Source organism: Monodelphis domestica, chromosome 4, assembly GCF_027887165.1.
Source record: "Monodelphis domestica isolate mMonDom1 chromosome 4, mMonDom1.pri, whole genome shotgun sequence".
Lineage (NCBI taxonomy): Eukaryota > Metazoa > Chordata > Mammalia > Didelphimorphia > Didelphidae > Monodelphis > Monodelphis domestica.
Window position 1 is genome coordinate 348,064,600 of NC_077230.1, and position 23,260 is coordinate 348,087,859.

General features: G+C 53.3%; 1 protein-coding gene across 6 annotated transcripts; it reads right to left on the minus strand.

The window, feature by feature from the left end:
• Positions 1–1,143: 1,143 nt before the first annotated feature.
• Positions 1,144–23,054, minus strand: ATG16L2 (autophagy related 16 like 2). Of its 6 annotated transcripts, none has more exons than XM_056795015.1 (18): positions 22,817–23,052; positions 18,186–18,279; positions 16,069–16,171; positions 15,508–15,581; positions 15,088–15,339; positions 14,947–15,012; positions 14,578–14,673; positions 12,114–12,176; positions 10,525–10,633; positions 10,267–10,372; positions 9,497–9,567; positions 8,150–8,221; positions 7,932–8,052; positions 7,090–7,195; positions 4,283–4,432; positions 4,055–4,102; positions 3,514–3,615; positions 1,144–2,545 (listed from the first exon to the last, which is right to left on the minus strand). In XM_056795015.1, exons 1-18 carry the CDS (start codon positions 22,947–22,949, stop codon positions 2,458–2,460), a joined length of 1,854 nt encoding a protein of 617 aa, XP_056650993.1. In that variant the 5' UTR covers positions 22,950–23,052; the 3' UTR covers positions 1,144–2,457. The 6 variants fall into 6 exon arrangements, 5 of the variants coding, with proteins under 5 accessions (XP_056650993.1, XP_056650995.1, XP_056650994.1 ...); XR_008911444.1 differs by having other exon boundaries at positions 2,499–2,545; positions 3,514–3,902; positions 22,817–23,053; XM_056795017.1 differs by lacking the exon at positions 12,114–12,176.
• Between the last annotated feature and the right edge of the window lie 206 nt (positions 23,055–23,260).

Genomic DNA, 23,260 nt, shown 5'->3' on the forward strand with positions numbered 1-23,260 from the left:
CACGGGGTAGTAGTCACTGGGCAGTAGTCTGTGAGGCCTGTGGGCCTCAGAATGTTCTAAGATGTAGAAAATGCATAGAATGACAAAGGGAACCAGTTGTATGGGGGAAATGATCCCTGTTCTAACCCCTTGGTTAGAACATTCTCATTCTGAGACCAAAGGGGCCCAAGAGCTGGCCTATGGGGGCAGCGACTTGCCCGGGAGGTATGAGGCCACATTGGAACCCAGACCTGGCGGCTCCCTCCCCCGCTCCGCAGCTGAAGTGCCGGGATCAGGCCGGCTACCTCACGAGGTTACCGCGAGGCTCAGGTTAGACAAGCCCTGGGAAGCCCTTTGCAAATGTGGGGCCCGCTCCAGTGTATCATCCCTCCCTGGTCCTGGGCCTCCGCTGATGGGCTCGAGGGCTGCCACTGGGGCGGGCCACGGACGCCATCTGGTGGCCACCAGCCTCCAGGACAGCAGAGCCTCCCATCCTTTCTCGCCCCCCAGAGGGTCAGAGGGGGTGGAATATAGCAAGAAAACTAAACTCACGTGACTTGCTTATTTCCCAAGGCGCCTGGGAGGGATGTTTGGGTACCGTAATCCACCCAGTGTGTGTGCCGGAGTATTATGTCAAAATTACCAACGTGCGCATCCTAAATTAAAAAGTTTAGTGCCCAAAACTGCTGTCAGCTGGGCCTTGGGCGAAGCCTGGGCTTTTGGCTGGTGGAAGATCTGGCTTCACTATTGGGGGCTGCAGCCTGCGCAGGGAGGGGGAGGCTGAAGGCAATTTCTTAAAGGAAGACCCAAAGCCTGGATGGATTCTTCCTTTCGGGAAAGATGGGGCCCGGCTGGATCGTCTTTTACTCCTAAAGAAGTTCTTTCAGAATTCACTTCGGCCCCCTCAAACCCTGCCTCTGGCTTCAGCCACTAGATTTGGGTCCTGTTCTACAATATGGTTGTGCCCTGGGGAATAGAGGCCAAATGAGATGGGGGACCCCCGGGACTCACATTTCCGATAAAGGCGCCTTATGTGGAGCCCCAGAAACAGCACAGGTGGCTGCCCAGCAGAATAGGTAGGAAAAGGTTTGAAAGATTTGGAGAATGACCAAAATGTGACGCAAACACGTGACTGGAGCACACGCTCCCGGAAAAGGGCGCCTATAGGCTGGCTCAATGCAGGGGGCCGCAAAGCTTTAATTTGTCAAAAATGCAATTTCTGTGAAACCCAATAAAGCAAACCGCACTGAGGGATTCCTGTACCTTCGGGCCCATCGGAGGTGCATTTTTTTTTTTAAGCTGAAAGGCACCTTTAGTCACAGCTAGAGAAACAGTGGCTGGGTCAGCAACAACCACACAGCCCATCACAAACCCAGGTCTTCCATGTTCAGATTCAGCATTCTTTCCCAAGCTGCGTAGCTCGGGAACTCCAGAACACGTGTGACTTTCCTGCACACAGCACACGGCTCTGGAGACTCTGCCTTCCTCATCTGGGTCTCTCCCTTTCAGCGATGCCAGCTCCCTGAGGCCTACTTAAGCCTTGGTCTGTGCATCCGCTCCTACTGCATATCAGGAGCCGCCAATGTTGGCGCTGTGAGACGGAGATGGGTGCCACGCTGGCACCCCAAAGCCCTCCAGCTTCGAGAGTGCTGACCAAGCAGCAGGCTTAGTACCTCCTTGGCAGGATAAGCCAAAATACCAAGTACCTTCCCCCATTCCCTCGTGGGATATTCCCTGATGGCAGGGGCCCCCTTCCTCCACGGAGCAGAGGAAGCAGGCCCACAACAGCTCTGCCGATGGCAAGGACCCCACCAAGGCATCCTTGAATGCTCTCCAGGCTGCCCTGTTTTGGCCACATTCATTTTGCCTTGAGTAAATCACGTGCTTTTCATCAAATGGAGTCAGATTTAGACAGGACTCTCAGAGATCATCTCATGGAGACCCTTCACTTTACAGACAAGAAAACCAAGAGCCAAGGGGGTCAGTTGCCCCAATCCCACGGTGAAGCCAAATCTTGAAATCTCTTCTGCTTCCAAAGCCCAGGCTGTTTCCACACTATCTTCATGTCCCACAAGAGCTGTCTGTCACTAAAGGCATCTGCAGTCCTGGCTCTGAGTGGCGAAAGCAGAAAAGTGGGCGAAGCTAGCAGTAACTATGACGAGCGAGGTCTTCCTTTACTTCTCGGGGCCCCCAAACAGCTGGGGCTGGGCTCTAATCACTAATCCTGGGATAACCCATTCTCTCAACCCTGTGACCCCCCCAAGCCAAGGCACCCAGATGAGGTTTTAATGCAGAAACAAGCCATCCCCTTCCCTGGAATGCTCACAGTCCTCTCCTCCGGACCCCATAAAGCCACCCCCCCAAGACTTTGGGGCCCTCCCTGGGATCCATGCTCTGGAACCAGCCAGAGCTTTCATCAGTCACACAGAGGAAGGGCAAGGACAAGGAAGAAAGGTCCCAGCTCAGGGGACTGCTGGGCTAACTCCAAAGCACAGCCTTCCTCCCCTGATCCACGCTCACAACATGTGTACCAGCAAAGCACCAGGCCACTGCATTGATGGGGGCACTGTGAACAGAGGAAGAGAAGGGACGTTAGTACAGGGGTGGAGGACAGGCCACTAGCATGCTGGGGTTTACAATCTCTAGCCCTTGGCTTCCCCATGGTAAATAGGGGTGATCATCCACTCCGATTAGATCCTCCTGACAACCCTATGAAAAAGGGAGGGAAGAGCTATGGCTGACTCCATTCTACAGATGGGAAAGCTAAGGCTGAGAAAGGCAAAGGCTAGGATCGTCATCATCCATGTAAGCATTTATGAAATACTTCAAAGTTTGCAAAGCACTTTACAAACCGTATCTCATTTGGTCCTCAACCACACTGGAAGGCAGGTGCCCTTATTATCCCCCTTTTCCATGTGAGGAAACTGAAGTAGACATAGGTGAAATGACTTGCCCAGAGTCACCCACCTAGGAGGTATCTAAGGCCAGATTTGAACTCGGGCCTTTCTAACTAGGGGTCCAATACTCTGTCCCATGTCTCCAATGGAGACCATACTGGTTGGGGGACAAAGATGACCTCAGAGATCATCTGGCCCAACCCAACACTGCTCTACCACATCCCTGACTGGTGGTCAGGCAGCCTCTAGAGGCCTGAAGATCTTTCATGTTGGGGAATTCCACTTTGGGGGGCTATAAATTCCAGGCATATTTTTGATCCCATCCATTCAAACCTGCCTCAGGGCAGCTTCTCCCCCTTCCCCCAGCTCTGCCTCTGGTGCCCAAGCTTGTCTCTGCAGCTCCAGAACACCCCCAAGTTCTCTTCCACAGAGTCTGTGGGGCTCTGTCTCCCAAAGGAGCTCATCATCATGGGCTCTCCTCCTGGGACTCTCAGACATTCCAAGAACTCCTCTCCCCGGGAGCCTCACACTTTGTCCACAGCTGGAGACACTCAGAGAATGCAGGGCAGAGCCTGCCCGTCCTTGTCCCCTCCTGGGCTCAAAGCGAGGTTATTTAGATGGGAGGGGAGAGGCTCACCTGTGGGGCCCATAGAGTCTGGTCTCCAGCTTGCCGCTCTCCAGATCCCAAATGTAGAGACCACCATCGGCTGACCCAGCCAGGGCGTAGCTTTTATCTGGGCTGGAGAAAGGCAATGGGGAATGGCAGAAGAGAAGGGATCGCACGCGCGCATCAGAGGTTTGAGGGAGGATAGGAAGCAGTGGGCACACCACTATGCACGGTCCTGCACGCTGATCAGGGATGTGTCTTCTCCCCATCGCCTGCTTTGCTCTGGGGTCACTTCCTGGCTCCTTTCCTTCCCTCCTCCCAGCCCTCTTCCTCCTCCAGGCACCATGTGGAAGATGGGGGAGTAAGGCAGGCTGGAGGAGAGATACCGGCTCCCTGACAAACTGGGTGGAAGCAGAGGCCTTAAGGAATTTTAGACAAGAATAGGGCAGAATTAGAGGAGGAGAGAACTTGGGAGGAAGAGCCCCAAGAAGAGAAGAAGGAGAGAAATTGGGCAGAGGAGAAAATGCAACAAAGGGAAGAGCAAGAATGACAGAACTCCATCCGTACTCACCTGAACACAGCTTTGGTCCAGTCTGATCCACACTTGAAGCCATCAGCCCTGAAGACACGGTGGGGGGGTAAGAGAAGGTGGGAAAGGAAGGAAATACCTGGCCAAGATTCCCTCCCCATCCCTATCCAGCAGGAATCTCCAGAAGAATCTTGTTTCTACCACAGCCAGGATATGGGAGAGACGAGAAAGGGAAGGGGAGCTCTCCCCACCTTGCCCTCCCTCCCTCACCTGAAGACCTGGCGGATGTTGTTGGCCCGAAGGTCAATGACCTTAAGGGTGTCATCCCGGGAGCAGCTGAGGAGGTGCAGCTGATCATTGCTGATGCTGAGAGAAGTGACCTTACCCTCCACAGGAATCACCTGTATGCATCTTGGGACCCTGGAAGTAGACGGGATCTGGAGATGGTCAAAGGCCCTCTTCCCCTCTCCCAAACACACTCACACTCACACACTCTCTCTCCGCGCATTTCTCCATGCCAAACATTCCCAGACCCTTCAACCAATCCTAGTATGGAATGCTTTCCAGCCTGCTCCCCATCCTAGCCATGTTTTGGTGGACCCTAAAAACTCTGTTGTCAATATCTCCTTATGATACGATCTCCTTGTTTTTCTAACTCTGAGCAGAAATTAAAGGGTTCCCATCAGTTGGGTAATGGTTGGGCCAACAATTACGGCACAGGAATATAATGCAATATTATTGAGCCAGAAGATATGATGAAAAGGAGAGTTTGGGGGATACTTGAGAAGACTTGTATGAAAAGAACAAAGCAAAGAGAGAGAAGCCGGAAGCAGCAGGAGAATGATTAAGACCATAACATTGTAGAAAGGAACAACTTTAAAACACTTAAGAACTGTGATCGATACAACGAGCAGCCACAACTCCAGAGTACTGATAATGAACTATGGTGCCTATTTCCTAACAGAGCAGTAATGGACTCCAGGTACTGAATGAGACGTATATATTTTTAGACATGGTCAGTATGGGAATTTATTCTGCTTGATGATGCATATTTTGTTTCAAGAGTTTTGGGGGGTATTTTCTGGGGCAACGTAAGAGAGAGAACAAACGCCTGCTAATTTTTAAAAATGTAACTAAATTTGTTAAAAACTAAATTGTCTTAGTTTCCCATTTAAACCAAGGTTGTAAATGAGTGAGTGTTGGTTGCTAAAGACCCATTCAAAGCAAACTCCAAATAACGAGTTCAAAGGGCAGAACTGAAGTTAGTAGAAGGGAGAAAATCATACTGAGTTTCACAATGACAAACAGAAAGCTGCCCAAAGTGACCCTAATCTCTCTCTGGAAGGAAAAGAAAAAGAGAGAAACAAAATAAGCATGTAAGCACCTTCTATGTGCCAAGCACTTTATTAAACACTTTAGAAATTTTCTCATGGGATCCCTTAAGAAGTAGGTGCTATTCTATCCATAAGCAGAGGACAAACTGAGGGAGTAGAAACACCGAGGAAAAGCAACTGCCTGACTACAATGGCTGAGGGGACATGACAGAGGAAAGACTCTGAGCGAACATTCTGATGCAAATCCTAACAACATGGCAATGGGTTCGAGTCAAGAACACATATGATACCAGTGGAATCATGTGTCGGCCACGGGGGGTGGGAGAGAGGAAAAGAAAATGATCTTTGTCTTTAATGAGAAATGCATGGAAATGATCAAATAAAATACTATAAAATTAAAAAAAAGAAGAAGAGAAATACTGACTATTAAGCAACATTGATTGAATAAATATTTAATTTTGGTTCATTAACTAAAAAAAAAAAAAAAGAAGAAGCACCTGGAGCTAGACTCAAATTCAGACTTTCCTGACTCCAGGCCTACTGCACCATCCAGATGACTCTAGGAAGACCAGAAATTGGGCTTCGGAGGGAGACCACTAGAGAAGGTTCAGGAAACGGAAACAATCCCAGACCAAGGGTTGAAGTAACCGAAGGAACAGCTCCTGCAGGTGTGTACTCTCAGGTGGGGTGCTGGGGAGAAGACTAGCCCATCTCTGGTCTTCCCTGAACCCTTCTTCCTCACACTAGCTGAGCTGCCACCACTGGAAAAAAAAGACGTTTGACTTCTGGCACGGATCAGGCATGTGTGTAGGCTGGGGGGCTTGGGGGAGCCTGGGGGAGTTTTCAACATCAAAGCAAACGAAGGAACACCAAATCTCTTTATAGTCATAAAGATGCTCAAAGGAATAATAACGTGGAGGAATTCCATGGAGACTGGAACAACCTCCAGGAAGTGATGCAGAGCGAAAGGAGCAGAACCAGGAAAACATTGTACACAGAGACTGAAACACTGTGGTACAATTGAAGGTAATGGACTTCTCTACTAGCAGCAATGCAATAATCCAGGACAATTGTGAGAGAAAGAACTGTGGGAGGAGAAACACAGAAGAAAAACTGCTTGATTACATGGGCCAAGGGGATATGATTGGGGATATAGACTCTAAATGAACATCTTAGTGCAAACATCAACAACATGAAAATAGATTCTGATCAAGGACACATGTAATACCCAGTGGAATTGTGCATCTGCTATGGAAAGAGTGGGGGGGAGGGGAGGGAGGGAAAGAATAAGATTCTTGTAACCAAGGAATAATGTTCTAAATTGACTAAATAAAATTTTAAAATATATGAAGTCATAAAGAAATAGAAAGGAAACTATGAAGGCTGATAATAACTGGGCAGAAATGATAAAGGCACAGATTTGCTTTCTTTAAGCCTTATTCTGGAACTGTTCTTTCTTTAAAATGGTTTTAACCACATCAGAGGTATTTCTTCGTTTTGCTAGATTCTTACGTTGGCCGTATATCCTTCATTAAAAGGTCTCCTGAGAGGCCGAATTAATCTGACTAAATGAATCCCAGGGGCGGAGATGGTGCCCTCCCTTCAGACTAGGGCAAGTATCTCCCCTTCCTCTTGCCACGAACACTCCTGGACAGGCCAGCAGCAAATAAGGAAAGGCAGCCTGGAACGATTCCTGCCCAGCCCCCAGCCCCGTTTCCTCTGCCCACTGCTCGCTTCTGTCACCTGCTGTCCCAGAAGCGGATCTTCTGGTCATTGTGACCACTGATGATGAGGTGGTCTCCACATACCACGTCGTTGCAGTAGGAGAGGCCGTCGATGGTTCGCGAGCCTAGGGGTGGAGGTGCCACAGGGTGAACCCCAGAAGGACCCCCTCAGCCTGCTGACGTCCAACATGCCACCCTAGGTGTGAGGAGGGGAGCGGGGGTGGGAGGCAACGGAAGTCTCAGAGGGCCATAAAGACGCCTGGAGGGACAGAGGATGGGGTCGGAAGGGCCACAGGAGCCTTTAGAGTCCAACCCCTTCTTTTACAGATGAAGACAGTGAAGCCCAAAACGATTTGCCCAAGACACACAGCCAAGCAAGCCTTGGCTTCAAACCCAGATCCTCCAAGATGAAATCCCTGGTGGCCCTCCTCAGCCCCTGCTTAAGGGATGAACAGATCCCAAGTCCTAGCCGAGGAGACAGTAGGGAATGGAGGAGAAGCAGAGCTCCTGAGCCCCTGGGACCTAGCCATGGGGACCCCCAGCCCAAACTCGGTGACCTCCCGGAGCTTCCAAAAGAGAGGTTTGAGTGGGGCAAGGATATTAGAGAAGGATGAAAAGTGATGGGAGATGGGAGGGCCTAGGATCAGGGGGGAAACTGAGGGAATGATGAGGGGATCTCTGGGGGGAGAGCTAGGGGACGGGAAGAATTGGGGCTATTCGGGGGTCTCCGTAACCAAGGCCATTGAGGGAGTGCCGCCCTGGGGTTCAGGGAGCCCCGACAGAGCAGGAAGGGATCTGACCGTGGAGTGTGTCGGGAAAGGGGAGTCAGGAAGGCCAGGGCGCCGGGGCTGGGTGGCTTACAGGATGCCTTGTTGAGGTCCCACTCCTTCACCGTCCTGTCTCGGCTCCCAGTCACCGCCTGCTGCCGGGTCAGCTTGAATTTGGCTGCGGTCACTTTGTCCGTGTGTCCAGACAGTGTTTCCTGCACCGGCAACCCCACATGTCCAGGGCGTAAACTGGAAGCCCCCGATGAAGCCCCCTTCCTGCCCCAGCAGCCCCGGCCCCAGCAGACACCTCACCTTGGACTGGCTCTCGCCCACCTTCCAGAGCTGGGCGGCCTTGTTGTACGTCGCTGCCAGCAGGAAGCAGCCCTGAGGGAAAAGACGGAGAGGGGCTGGGGTGAGCGCCTGCCTCCCCTAGACCCGACTACTCACTGCTCTCCTGGCCTCTGGCCTCTTCCTCTTCCACGTGCTGCCACAATAAGCTTCCTAAAGTCACGTCACTCCTGCACTCGGACGCCTTTAAGAGCTCCCCCGGCCTCCAGGGCTTCCACAATGTGGCGCCTGGCTAATTGTCTAGCTTCCACCTTAGAATCTAAGTGCTGGTTCCAAGGGCGAGGCAAAGGGGGTTAAGTGACTTGCCCAGGGTCACACAGCTGAGACGTGTCCGAGGCCACATTGGAACCCAGGACCTCCTGACGCCATGCCTGACTGTCCACAGAGCCGCCTCGCTGTGCCTTTGGAGCCTTTTTTCGCACACACCCCTCCCAGGCACGGTCTGCTTGATGGCAACTCGCCTATTCAGTGTGAGCCAAGACCAGAATGGTTAACAACCGGGAAGGAAGAGGACCAGCGAGCGACCCGTGGCGCACCACCGAGCCTGAATGGCTTAAGCAAGCGACAGAAAAATAAAAAATGGGAAATGAGCCCACAAGCAGCATCCATCGACCCCCACGAGAACCATGTCATCCAGACACCAAGCAAAGCAAAGGGAGTGCTTGGCAAGCCCCAAAGCACCTGGTGAGAAGGACGATGGACGCGGGAGGGGAGGGGAAAGCCCAAGCAGGGGAAAGAGGGCTGGGAAAGCGCCCCCAGCCGAGCCATGGCGAGCCGAGCGCTCCCCCAGGAGGTGCCTGCCAAGGAAGGAGGGGCCGCAGAGGGAATAAAGCTGGGGCGCTTCTCAGGCCGGCCGCCAGAGGGGGTGGGGGGCCAAGGCCCCGGGAGCTCCTGCCTGACAGCTCTGCCCATCCTGACGCGTCCCCCGGGGAAGGCCATCTCCCCACGGCCAGAAGGTCCCGCCAAGGTGGGGCCCTGCCCTTCGCTTCCGCCCCCCAGGCTGAGCCGACCGCCCGACAAGGTGTGCCCCATCCCTGTAGGAAGCTCATCCCGGAGTTCTGAGGATGGGATGACAGAAACGACCCTGATAATAACCACTAAAACGGCATCGGGGGCGGCCGGGCGGCCCAGGGACGCCAGGACGAGCGAGGGCGCATCTAGCTCCGACGCTGACGCCCCGGGCGACCCTGGCCAAGTCCCTTCACCCTGTTCGCTTCCGTTTTCCTCATGTGTAGGATGAGCGGAAGGAGGAAATAGCCCACCACCGCAGTGTCTGGGCCAAGGCCTCTGCCCTCCCTCGTCCAGACGTACCGATGGTTCAAACTCCAGGCTGGTCACGCTCCCACCAGCGCCTTCCAACGTCTGGTCAGCTTCCAGGAGGCCTAGAGCAGGGAGGTGATGGATAAAAGGCTTAATAATTCACAGGGGACAGCCTGGCCTGGAGGCAAAGGACCCGGGTTCAAATCCAGCCTCCAAAACTTCCTAGTTCGGTGATCCAGTTTAACCCCATTTGCTAGCCCTTCTGTCCTCTGTTACATTACTAAAACAGAGTTTAAAATAATAGCCATCGTGTAATAATAAAAGTAATATTTTTTTAATCAGTAATATCAATTCCCTACAAAGTAGAGAACGCACACTGTATTATCCCCATCTTTCCTGAGAAAACCAAGACGCAGAAAGTGGCTCACCCAGGACTGCATAGTTAATAAGTATTTGGGTATTTGGGTATTCGAACCCGTGTCTTTAAGGCCAGTGCTTTTTTCTTCAGGGCCTACCAGTGGAGAGCAGATTCGTTTGGGTTCTCTAGGTGGCGTGTGAGTGAGGGTGCCGCCAGGGTTCGAGGCCCAGCGCTGCCATTTAGCCAAGCCTTGCCCCCATTCTGGGTGCTCCTCATCTATACAACAGAACGAGCTCCAGGCGGTGGGGCCCCCCTGCTGAGGCTCCTGGGGCTCCCCCCCCCCCCGCTCTCCCACCCACCCCCAAAGGCCCAGACCCGGTCGCTGGGGAGAAGGCCGGGAGGGATGAGCATTCGGGGCTCAGGAGGCTCCCCCCAGCCCTAAGAGGGGGCCCTCCTGGCTCACCTCCAACCACGTTCCAGAGGTGGATGAGCCGGTCAGCACCCCCCGTGGCCAAGAGGCTGCTGTTAGAACTGAAGCACACAGCATTGACCTCCGAATGGTGGGCCTCCTAGGGGAAGGCGGGAAGGGTTTCAGGGACCCCTCCTCCCTGCCTCTCCCCGCTGGGGCCCGTTCGCCCCTCTCAGCCGGGTCCCAGGCACGGCTATTACCCAGGGCCTCCCTGGCCTGGGCACAGCTCCACCATGGGGCTCCCTCGCTCACCTGGACGTCCTGGGCTCTGGCGGGGAGACAGGAGACCCCACGGACAGGAATGCTTGGATAGCGGGCCTCGGGGAGCCCGCTCACAGAATGGCCCCTTCTCTTCCTAAAGCTGAGTGCACGGGGGAGAGTCAGTGGCCATTCCTCCCCAAAGCCCGGACCCGAGGCAGCCAGCGGGGAGGCAAGGAGGAGCAAAGACACAAAAACGGCAGAGAGGCGCCTGGCAGGACTGCTCCCGGGGCAGGGTCGGGGGAGAAAAGGAGAGCCCCCCCAGGCCCCTCCGAAAGGGGGTCTGCCCATTCTGCAGAAGGAGAAATGGAGTCCTACGGAGTTCCTGACAGCCCGAGGAGCCCAGAGGCCTGAATTCCCACCGCGGACTCACTAGGACCTTGAGAAAGTCTCTCGGCCTCTTCTCTAGCCTTCAGTTTCCTCCTCTACAAAATGGGGAGAAGCCTCCCTGCCTGGGGCCCAGAGAGCCGGGGGAGGCTCGCCGGAAAGAGCAGGGGCAGCGGGGAGGGGAGGCGGCGGACGAAGCTGCTGCCACGCCAGACAAGCAGGGGAGCGCCCCACGCAGCCTGCAAGGAAGAAAACCTAGACGGAAGCCAGATTCCGTTTCAGAGGCAACCTGCTTTTTGGTTCTTCTTCGTAAAAGGAAACGTCCCCACGGGTGGAAGCTTAGTGAGTTCATAAAAGGAAAACTTGAGAAGGGAACGTTCACTGGCCCGTGGCTCTGAGACACGGCCCTGAGCCGCTCATCTACCTGCGAAAGGGGTAGATCTCCTCCCCAGGCCCCGCGTTCTCTGCACCGGCTCTTGCCCCATCCACCAGCCCTGAACCCTGGAGTTACGGCCCAAGCAAGGCTGTGTCCCGAAGAGGAGGGACCTCAGGGGAGGGACAAGACCCCCCATGGCAGATGAACCCGCAGGTGCAGAACAGACAGGTGGACACAGAGGGAGACACAGCGAGCGAGCACAAGAGAGCTTCAGCATCTCCCCGATCTCAGCTAGGTCTCCATCCTCCTTGTCTCCCTAGCCAGCAAAGGGGAGGAGGAAGAGGAAAGTGCCCTCCAAGGAGTGAGGAGAGGCAGGGGGGAACTTCAGAGATCTGGGGGTTCCCCGCTGGGCCCAGCTCAGAACAAAAATAGCCGCCACAGTCCCTCTGCCAGGCTGAGGCCACCTCAGCCAAAGAAGCTCAGGGAAGCAGACCAGGCACTCCCCCAGAAGAAGGAAGAAATAAGAATGGGGAAGCACTAGAAGAAGGGGGTACCAGAAAAATGAGAATAAGGGGAGACCCCGTAGAAGGGGAATAGGAAGGCAGTGAATCACCAGAAGAAGGAAAGGCATTAGAATGGGGGAAACATTGGAGGGGACAGGGGTAGAAATGGGGGAACACCAAATAGGTGAGGGAATGCAGTGGGGGGACTACCAGAGGGGAGCAGGAATGGGAGGACCACCAGCAGGGGTGGAAAGGGATAATGGGGGAAGGTTAGGGAATGCCTCAAGAGTGAAGGGAGAGAGCAGGAAAATATTGAGGCATCACGCAGGAAAGCTGAGGGGCTGCGCACCCCCATTTCTCTCCTCAGTCCCACTTACTCCAGTAGCCCCTTCATAACATCCATACAGCGTGTCAGAGTCATAGAAGTGGCGGAGGCTGACCTGGGGGGGCAGAACCAGATGAGAGAAAATTATCAGGAAGATCAGGGCTGCAGGATGGGGTCCCTGGACCCCAGGTGAAGGGAGGGCAGAAGACTTGGATCTCCGCTCCTCAGATAGAAGAACCATCCCAGAGGCCGTCTCTTCACCTTGGCCTCCGGCCGGCCACCAGAGCTCCGAGCTCCAGGCTCTGCCCTGCCACAAGAGGACAGAATGAGGGGACCAGAAAGGTCAAAGGATGAACCCAAGAAGGGGCAGAAGGAGAAACAGGAGAGATTTCCATTCTCGAGCAGACTCAAAGGGAGCCGAGGCCCGTTTTCCACTCTCTGAAAGGCCGACCCGAGGCAGGAGGCAAAAATGTGTTGTCTGACCACAGAGAGCAAAAACAGCATCCACAGAGAGGAGTCGTGGGGGCGGCAGGTTCTCTCAAAATAAGGAAAAAATTCCCAAGATGCTGAGCTGCCCCCCTGCAGCAGAGGACACCTCAAGACGTGATGCAAGGAGGCTGGAGCGGGTGCATGCGTGGGCTTCGCCGAGGAGGCAGGCAGGGAGCTCGCTATAAGCCTCCCATCCTAAGATCCTCCCGGGGCCTGAGGGACCTGCCGGCACCATGCAGAGTACGTTATTTCTTGATAGGCAGCCCAGCGGATAAAGCACAGCTGAGTCTGGAATCAGGAAGACCCAAGTTCAAATCCAGATCCTGGGCAAATCACTCGATTTCTGCCTGCCTCTGTTTCTCCAAAATGTAAAATGGGGATGATTATAGCACCTCCATCCCAGGGTGGCTGTGAGGAGCGAATGAGATCCCTGCGAAGGGCTTAGCCTAGTCCCTATTAAGCATTATATTTTAGCTGCTCTCATCATCTTCATCCTCATCCTCACCATCATCACCTTCATCATCAGTCTCATCCTCATCCTCAATGACGCCTTCCAGCAGTTGTGAGGATCAAACAAGGTATGTGTAAGCGCAGTGCCTGGCACACAGTGGGAGCTCAAGAAATGCTTTGCTTTTCCTTCGCGGCTTCCCTCCGGAGAGGCCATCCGGCCCGCTGTGCCAGGCCCCTTGGCACCTCCTCATGGCATCCGAGCCGGGAGAGGCCTGGAGATGCTCCCCGACGCTGAGCCTTCCCAGGCCAACAGTCCGTTATTCAGGATCTCCGAGCACGTGACGTGTAGCAGGAAAGGGCCCCGGATCGTAGCGGGGGGGGGGGGGGGGGGGCACCCTGGAGGACACCACAGGCTTGAGGCACCACGAGTGGCCCAACACTAGATCGCTGAGGAAACACAGCTCAGAGGAGGCCAGAGGAGGACTGAAGGGGATGTTTAAGCCGGAGAAAGGAAGCCTTACGTTGGGGTGTCTGGAAGAGATGAGGCTCGTGCTGCCTGGCCCAGAGGACAGCACTCAGAACAAGGGGGGAAACTTTCGAGCGCTCTGAGCTGCCCCGAAGCGGAAGGGGCTGGCCCCAGAGGGGTGGGTCCTTCCTCCCTGGCCCTCTTCAAGGAGGGGCCGGCTGCACTCCGGGTCCAGTATTTGGGCCGGACAGGGTCCTCGGAGGCACCTTGCCAGCTCTGAGAGTCCGGAAGTCAATCGAAGCCATCCAGTGATGTCGTGGCTTCCATCATCAGAAGTCACAGGGAGAGCCCTGGAGGCCCCAAGAAGAGCTCTCTGCCTCAGTTTCCTCATCCGGAAAATGGGCGGTTGAAGTAAGTGACCTGTAAGGGCCCTGCTGGCCTAGGATTCTTCAATCATGAGATTCTAGGTGATGGCCACAGGCAGATCTGAACACTCTCCCACCTGGCGCCGATAAGGCCCAAATACAAGAGAGCCCTCCCCCAAGGGTGCTTGCGCCTCCAAGCAGGAAGGAAGGGAAGGGCAGGGAAAAGGAATCCGGAACTGGACTCAGGATCAAAGAACCGCTTGGTGACTGTGGGTAGATCCCCATCCCCATTTCTGGGCCTCAGCTTCCCTTTCTGGAATATGAGGGAGTTTGACTCAACCATCCCTTCCAGATCTAAGTCTGAATCCCATCATCTCACCAGACAGGAAAAGCCAAGGGTCCCTGGGAAGGGAGGCTCTAGAAGGGAGGCTCGCTCTTCTCTGGTTCCCCCTCCCCACCCAGAGCCTATTTGTCCCAGGGAAACATGATCAAAAGAACGATTCTAGAGTACCTGGAAGAGTCCCTCCCGAGGAGCCTGAGTGTTTTTTTCTCCAATACCTGTTCGCTAGGAAAGCCTCCACAACCCTGAGTCTCGTGCCAAGGGATGGGGTAGGGGTAGGGAGGCCCATCGCTGGGGGCAGAGCCAGAGAGGGGGTCCAGGAGGCTCATTTTGTGGTCCGGGGAGCAAAAGGCCTCTGGGAACCACTCACTGCTTACAATGAGGGCCTGCGTCTGGCTCCACTTACCTGAAGGGTCGTTTCCATCGTTTCTCACAGGCTTCCACCTCCAAGAGGTCCTGCTTCCTGGGAGGGGGCTCAGGAATGGCCGGAGGGTCTATGGTCCTGAGGAGAGGCAAGCAGAGAGGCTCAGAAGGCCCAGGAGGTCAGACAGACCCATTTGTCCATCTGATCCCTATCTGTGCCCCAACGTTAGTGACCGAGTCTGTGTGTGGACAGGCTCGCTCACCGGCTGGGCCTCGGTTTCTTTCTCTGTAAAATAAGAGGGTATTTGGGCTAGACGGCCTCAGAGGCCCTTCTGATCCTACGGTCCTGTGTCCTAAAATCTGGCCCTTAAGAATGGGAGAAGCTAAGCTCCCCCTTCCGCCAGCTACTCACTCGGTGATGTTGACCGTCTTCTTCACGGCCTTCTTCAGCTCCTTGGAAAGCCTGGCTTGCTTCACCCTGAGGACAAAAGGCCTCCGTTAGGAGTGTTGCCCTCCCTCCGGAGGCTCCCTGGGGGCCCAGCTGGGGCCTCACCTGTCGACCCGCTCATTGCGGTAATTCTGGTCCTCGGCCGCTTGCATCTTGACTCGGACGAGCCTCTCCACCAGCTCCCGGCCTTCCTCCTCCAGCTGTCGCAAGGCCCCTTGCTGGTGGCTGGCGTGGGCCCGCAGGGTGTCGTAGGCCTCCTTCCCCTCCGTGATCCGATCCTGCTGCCCGGCCACGCGCTGTGCCAGCCACTGTCGCATCTCCTCCAGCTCCCGCGCCCTGGCTTCCAGAGCCGCCAGCCTGAGCGGGGAGACGGGAACACGGGAGACCTCGAGACGGGGCCCCTGCCCTGTCCCCCACTGAGAGGGGGGCCTCCGCGGAGGACCCCGAGCCTGCGGAGCATCAGGGGAAGGGGCGGCTGCCCCGAGAGCTAAGCCTTCCCCCCGAGGGCTCCCCGGAGCCTCTCACCTGCCCCGCTGCTCCTCCAGCAGCCCGTCCTGGGCGCTCAGGGCCCTGTTCTTCTCCACAACCTGATATGCCATCTGCAAAGGGGATGAGGCAGAGAGAGAAGAGCAAGTGACCTGGGCCTCTTCTCCCGGCTCTGGGCTGCTCTGCTGGGAAGCCGGAGGGCCCCTTCCGCCCCCCAGGCCCCTAGCATGCACACAGTCATCATCACGTTGCACTTCCATGAGGATGTAAGCTCCAAAAGGATGAGAATGAACATTTTAATAGCATCTACTAAGGGACAGGCACTAGGCTAAGCTCCATTTTTCTTTAACCCTTACCTTCCATCTTAGAGTGAATACCACCTACTGGTTCCAAGGTGGAAGAGCAGTAAGGGCTAGGCCATGGGGGCGAAGTGACTTGTCCAGGGTCACAGAGCTAGGGAGTGTCAGAGGCCACATTTGAACCCAGGACCCCCCCCTCTTTAGGCCTGGCTCTTAATCCACTGAGCCGCTTGTTTCCACTTTTTTTTTTGACCTGTAAAATAAGGTGACTGATCTCTAAGCTCTAAGCATGTAACCTTACCTCCCCACAGACCAACTTGACCTTAGCCAGTTCCTCCTCCCATTTCCTCCTGAAGTCCTCGGGCAGATGGGCAGGATCTGGCACTGGCCTCGCCTCCTCCTCCCTGTTGTCCAGAGAAGCTTCGGATTAGCCACACACACACCCCTCTCCCACACTCTGGCCTGTCGCCTCCAAGGCTGGAAGGGAAGATGCCCCCTTCACACCCTAGGGAAGGCGTGAGCCAGGCAGCCAGGTTAGGGCCGCTTTGCCCCTGCAGATAAAGGCTAGAGAAAAAAGGAGTTTCCTCTCTTCCATCTCCTCAACCCGAGCTGCCAGCTTTAGTGTGTCCTCCTCGTTGTCAGCCCAGTCAGTGGACGTATAAACCACACGCTCTGCAATCCAGTGGAAAATGAGATTTGGATTATCTGTGACTCAGGGGTCTTTGCCTAACCCCGGGCGTAGAAGCATAAATGAGGCTGAATCCCCCTCCCCAGGCCCACACCTCCTGCTGGGGGGCCACGTGCCACCCCATTCCCTTTGCTTATCATTAAAGATCTAGAAGGATGCTGTGAGCTATCAACCTCATCTCTCCCATCTACCTTGGGGTGGGGGGGGACAAGAAGGAACACACACACACACACACACACACACACACACACACACACACACACACACACAGATCCTCCCAGCTTCAATTCAACAGCCTCAAAAGAATTGGGAGGCTGGAGAGACAAAGACAAGAGAGAGGAAAGGAGGGAGACACACAGACAACACAGCGGAGTAAAGGGGTAAATTTGGAGTCAGGAAACTTGCTGCACAACCTGAACTCTTCCACTTTCTAATTATGGGTTCTCTGAGAAGAGGAAAGAAGAAAGGAAGAAGAGTCAAGAGAGAGGCAGCAGAGTGGCTCAGGGCAGAGAGCCAAGCCTGGAGTTGGGAGGACCTGGTCCAAATCTAACCTCAGACACTTCCCAGCTGTGTGACCCTGGGCAAGTCACTTAACCCCCATTGCCTAGTGTATTAGGTGGTTGCTCCTGGATCTTCTGCAAACCTTCATCCATTGCCTCTGTTTGTAGGTTTTCTTCAATTTACTCATCTACGCTAGCCCTTCCTTGCTGCTCTTCTGCCTTGGAACCAATGCATAGTATCAACTCTAAGAGTGGAGGTGAAAGTTTAAAGGGAGAGGGAGGAAGACAGACAGAGGCAGAAAGAGAGAGACAGAGAGAAAGATGGGGGTGGGGGGGAGAGGAGAGAGAAAAGAAAGAAAGGAAAGAGAAGGAGAGACAGAAAGAAAGGCAGAGGCAGAGAGAGAGAGAGAGAGAAAGATGGGGGAGAGAGGAGAGAGAAAAGAGAAGAGACAGAGAAAGAAAGGCAGAGGCAGAGAGACAGAGACAGAGACACAGAGAGAGAGAGAGGCAGAGAAGAGAGAGACAGAGAGAAGAGAGAGAGACTGGGGGGGTGTGGGGGGGAGACCAGACAGACAGAGAAAGAATGGGAAAGAGGGAGAGAGGGGAAAGGACAAGAAGACAGGCAGGAAGAAAAGATGAAGACCAGGAGGGAGAGGCAGAGGAAGAAAGGCAGAGGCAGAAAGGCAGAGGCAGGGAGACAGACAGCTGGGAGCTGGGGGGAGGGAAGCCAGGACAGAGGGACTGGTCTGGACTTGCACAAGGCAGAGAGTCAGTTAATGTTTGCTAAATGAATAGAAAGGGAAGGGACTAGAACAACCAACCTAGTGGAAGGGTCTCAGGCATCAGGCCACAGAGTCATCTCTAGCTTGGGGAATTTGATGGGGAGGGACTCAAGGGAGAAAAGCCTAATTGTCCCTGGCTGGAGGGAAACTGGTGTGGCCTCTGGGGCAATGAGGTGCCAGGAAGAGAATTAACCAGGGCAAATGCACAGGGCAACCATTGTATGAGCCTGTGGTTGGGCACCATGCCCAGGCCACCCTATCCCCCACAGAATCTCTTGCCTCAGACCTCCCTCTCTGAACCCCCTGCCCATATTCCCTATCATCCCTCAATCCCTCCCCTGCCAAGGACTTCCTTGGAGCCAACCCTGCTCTGTATATTCCTGCCCACAGTGCTTCCCTCATGTCATTCCTCAGATCTTTCTATCTTCCCCTTGATCCTCTGTCTTACCCTGAAGGGAGATGAACAGGGTCATTAGGAAGCTCAGGTGGCAGTTTTTCTGTGAAATGGGCCAACAGGTCTGATTTCTCCAAGAGTCTGTGATCTGGGTGGAAGATGGAGAAAGCAGACATATGTGAGGGGTCTGGCCAAGGAACCTCCATACCTACCCAAGCCCCATCTTGCCTGACACCTCCATGGAGCTCTATTTCCAGCACTGGTCACTGACCCTAGAGAATGGGCCACAGTGGTGCCTGCCCTCCGAGAAACCACAGCCCTGGGTCTCTTTCATCCTTCCATATTTATCTAGCTATAGACTGTATCTTTTTTTCTCCTCCAAAAGAGTACGTGGCCTATAAACCCCTGCTCTGTCTCAATGAGCTTCAAAGGGAGGACACAGGACTTGTGCTCCCTCCCCAAGATCTAGAAAGATTCAGATGAGGCCAGGGGAGTTCAATATGATCTCCTTTCCCAATAGGAACTTGGGATCCCTAAGTATTATAGGAACCAAGCTAATCTAGCTGCTGGAGTAGGCCCTAGAAGGGGAAGAAGAGACCTCAGTTCCCCATACTTCCTCTTTCAACACAATTTCCTCTCAAGTGTGGAAAGCCAAGCCAAAGTGAGGTGAGGGGTAGGGAGGAGTATATAGAGGCCTAGACATCCAGCATCACCCCTCTCTTCTCTTCTTTTCCTTCCTTCAGAACATGCATAGCTCCCACCTCCTCCAGGCAGTATTTCCTGAATTTCCTCAACTTTTACTGATCTGCAAACTCTCCATGCCTTCCAGCTTGTCCCCATTCCCTCCCTTCACTATACACATCCAAGGCACCAGTCACCTGGACTGAAGCTTTGCTTGGCTCTTTACTAGTCGTGACCTCCCTTCTTTTCTAGGTCTCTGTCTTGGAAGAGTATTAAGCAAGACTCATGGCAAGGACTTCCGGAAAGCTATAGAGGCTGCATCTGTCCCCAAAAACTGAGGGCTCCTTGAGGGCAGAGCTGTCTCATTCTCCATTTCCCTTCCTCCCCATTAGAGTCACTTTCTGTGGAAAGTGAAGGCCGTAGCATGGTCTCAGGAAAGTTCTTCTGAAAATGTGTTTTTCATTCATCCATTCATGTTCTCAGGAAGGTAGGACTGGGGAATATATTTCCTCAAGCCCTGTGTATAATAACAACAATGTTGCTCTTATTAGGAACAAAAGGAGCTCCAGCTTTAACAGAAAGCACTTTAAGGTCTATAAAAGACTTGGCTCACAATAGCTGCTGAGGTAGATCCTTTCACTGTAGTTATTCCTACTTGACAGATGGAAAAACTGAAGCTCAAACAACTCAAAAATGTCAGAGCTGGGCCTTCAATCCACATCTCTTCGGACTCAAAAAGGAACCGCTCTTCCTACTTCTCCATTGCTACTCTGGCACATCTTAGCACATCAGCACAGATCATGGGAAAGGACTTCAGAGAACATCTAGCCTAATGCCTTCATTGTGTAGATGAGGAACCAGAGAACCAAAGAGGTAATGTGATTTGCCCGAGGTCATTCAGGTAGAATTAGCATAGGAATCCAGGGCCTCTAGCTCTAAATCCAGAATTCTTTCCACTGTCTCACTCTTTAATCAGCAAACTAACTCTGTTAAAAGTATAGAGAACACAATCCCAAGCATCCTTTGGGACCTTGGTAGGGCTGTGTTAGGAGGAAGACTAGAAGAACAGGCCTAAAGGTGTGAAGCAACAGAAAAAGACATTCTATGAACTTTCAGCTAGAGAGATAGGGTTATGGGACAATATAGTATAATAGAAAATGTAGGGGGCAGCTGGGTAGCTCAGTGGATTGAAAGCCAGCCCTAGAGACGGGAGGTTCTAGGTTCAAATCTGGCCTCAGACATTTCCCAGCTGTGTGACCCTGGGCAAGTCACTTGACCCCCATTGCCTAGCCCTTACCACTCTTCTGCCTTGGAGCCAATACACAGTAATGACTCCAAGACGGAAGGTAAGGGTTAAAAAAAAACAAAAAAGAAAATGTACCAGAAAAGACCTGCTTTTTAAATCTGTGCTCTAATCCGTAAGTAAATGATTACATCTCTCTGAGCCTCAGTTTCTCCTTTGAAAAATGAGGATAATTCACATCTTTCAACAACTTCAGGAAGTTATTATGGAGAAGGAGCTCTATAAGCCCCAGGACTAGGTGCTATTCTGGAGCTGCTACCTTGGTCCCCACAGCACAGCTTTGGCCTCTGAGCCTCAGACCAACTGAGCTCACCATGGGGCCCTCTACATCTGGTTACTCCTCTTATGGTGGGAACCCAGGGCTTGCCACAGGATCCACAGGATCCAGGAGAATGCAAGCAGCCACTAGCAGGCAAGGAGCTGAATAAAATGACCCCTAGAAGTTAGAGAGGTCCTAGAAGCTTCTCCAAGGTCACCAAAGGCCAGAGGAACCTGGCCCAGGCTCAAGTAGGAAGGATGTTTTGATTGTCATTGTGCAAGGAGAAAAGCTTAAGTCTCAGGAAGCAGTAGGTGCTCCTGAAGCTTTGGGTGGAGTTAAGTAATGGGGGAAGCAGAGCATGTGGCAGCAGGTCCCAGTGACAAGAGACTACAGCAGAAGGACCAAGGGACAGACTTTAGACTTTTGTCTCCAGGGATACAAGGGAATGGAAGACCTGAAACTAGATTATAAGATACACATTCAATAGGCTAAATGAAATCTTTGGAGATGACTGCTTCGTTACAAAGCAAAAAATAATAATATTCACCCTGTCCAGAGATTAAAGTCCCACTTCCACCATCCCTCACCCTAAAACTGAGCTATAGATAGAGTAGACGAACCAGGTTTTCGTCTAGGTGCTGAAATGGAAAGAGAACTAAGACAAGGTACTTGAGGTCCTATAGACACAGCAACTAGGGCAGAGAGTACAGCCCTAGATTTAGGAGCTCCTGTTGAGAGCAGACATTTTAGTGGCCTGTCAGGACATCATTTTTGGGAAGAGGGGCAGCCCTGAGAAGCCAGGGGCTAAGCAGAAGCCTAGAAAGTGGTCCCCCAATCATGATCTATGCACAGAGAAGAAGTCAAGGACCTAGGCCCTCCAGGGCAAGGGACTAAGATGCTGAGGATAGGAAACAGGATGAAAGATATGCTTCCTCCATGTTGTGTCCAGCCAGGGAGGGAGATGGCCACTAAATCTCTAGGATGCTAACCTTTTCTTAGACTAACATACACACACACACACACACACACACACACACACACACACACACACACACGAGTCCAAGTTATTATTATTTTACCTAGTTATGGTTCTGCCTATATCAACCAACAAGGATTTATTAACCAGCTAATGCAGACTTGGCATAAAACAAAGGGCACTAAGAATTATGTCTATAGTGATAGGGCCGTTGTAAGAAATCCATAACCTACTAGGCTGTCCTTTAAGGCAGGGAGGCTGGGGAAAGACTCCACCAGGAAGCAGTCAAGACAGCCTGGAGCTGGGATCAGGGTTTTGTCTAAAAATCACTGAGGTAGTTAGAATCTGAACCTGTGACATTGGCCTCTCTGGCTCCAACTTTGGATATATCTGATAACTGACACAGCCCTTTTCTCAGGAAGCATCTAAAGCATCTAAGGGCCTTAGGGACCTCTGAATGTGAAAGCATAGGAGAAAGATCCAAGATATTCCTATAATCAGGAGGGAGATTTGGGGGCTTAGACAAATCTAGGGGATACCAGAGAAGGGAAAAACCAAAGTTGGCCTTCCTGAAGGTAGGCTTGAACTATGCTTTGAGGGATCAGACTCCCCTCTCCCCAGGTGGCTTAGTCCTCAAATCCAAGGTTTGACCCCTAAGGGGAAAAAGTGCACTAAGACCTCCAACCACTGGAACTCTGATGCTTTCTGGTCCCCAAGACCAATCTTTTCTTCTTTTCTGGGTTCCTCCAACTTCAAAGGGAGTAGGCCTGGAAACTCCAAGGCTGGGCTATCTCTCACCCGTTGGGGGGGGATGGAATGAGGAGGAAATCTGCTCCAACTTTTCCCACACATTTCAATTTCAGATCTTAGGCATTCCTAAAGGGTGATTTTACTGCACCCATGGTCAACAGTCTACACCACTCTCCACAGGCCTAACCACTGGACTCCTAGGTCCCCGTTCCTCCGTGTTTTTTCTCCCTTTTCCCTCAGAGTCCATTAACTCCATTCTACCAGGACCCCCTTTTTCCTGATCTCCCTCCCCCTTTTCAGTTCTCAAATTCCTCCCTCTTGACCCCCAGGTTCCTCTTACCTCCAGCTCCATCCTAAAAAACATCTTTCTGTCCCATTTGACTGTCCCCAGAAATACATGGCTGCCCCTGCTAGGGTCCCAGGCGCTGTCAATAGGTGGGAGGAACTTCTTAATCTGGCTGCCAATTACTCCTCGTCTTCCGGGTGCCCATGCCACCCCACAGCTTTCCTCCACAGTGGCATCTGTCACCCCTAGGATGCCCCGGACGGTCTCCAGCGTCACCCCTGTCTGTCACCTTAGATCTTTCTTCCTGTTCTCCCTGTCCCCACCCCGCCATTGGCCTCCCGGGGCTCCTGGTCTGTGCACCTCCCCATTCCATCCCTGACGCCCCTTCTCGGCCTCCTCCTCCATCTCTCCCCCCAGGGCTGCCACTCACAAGCCTCCACCAGGTCCAAAAACATAGTCTTCTGCCTCCGGTCCCGCTGCTGCAGTTGGCGAACGATATGCAGCTTCCAGCAGCGGGGGGAGGCGGGCAAAGAGCTAGGGCCGAAAGTTCCAGGTCCGGGCATGGCGGCTCCCCGAGATCAGATCCACTCCCAGATTCGGTCCCTCCGCCCTCCCGACAGGGACAAAAGCTTCGCTTGGCCAAGGCCTAAGGGACGGAGGCGGGGCCTGCGTGGGGAACTCCTCGTGGCGTCACCACGGAGGCGGGGCTTAGGGATGGGGAATGCCTAGGAATGTTCCATCCTTAGGGTGAGGGGAAGGGATGTAGGACGTAGGTTAGAGGCCCCAGCTTCTGGGGGGGATAGAGATTTCGACCACCGACTTTTAGCAATGCACACTCTAATCCCTTTGAAAAGGATAAGCCGAGCAGAGAGGC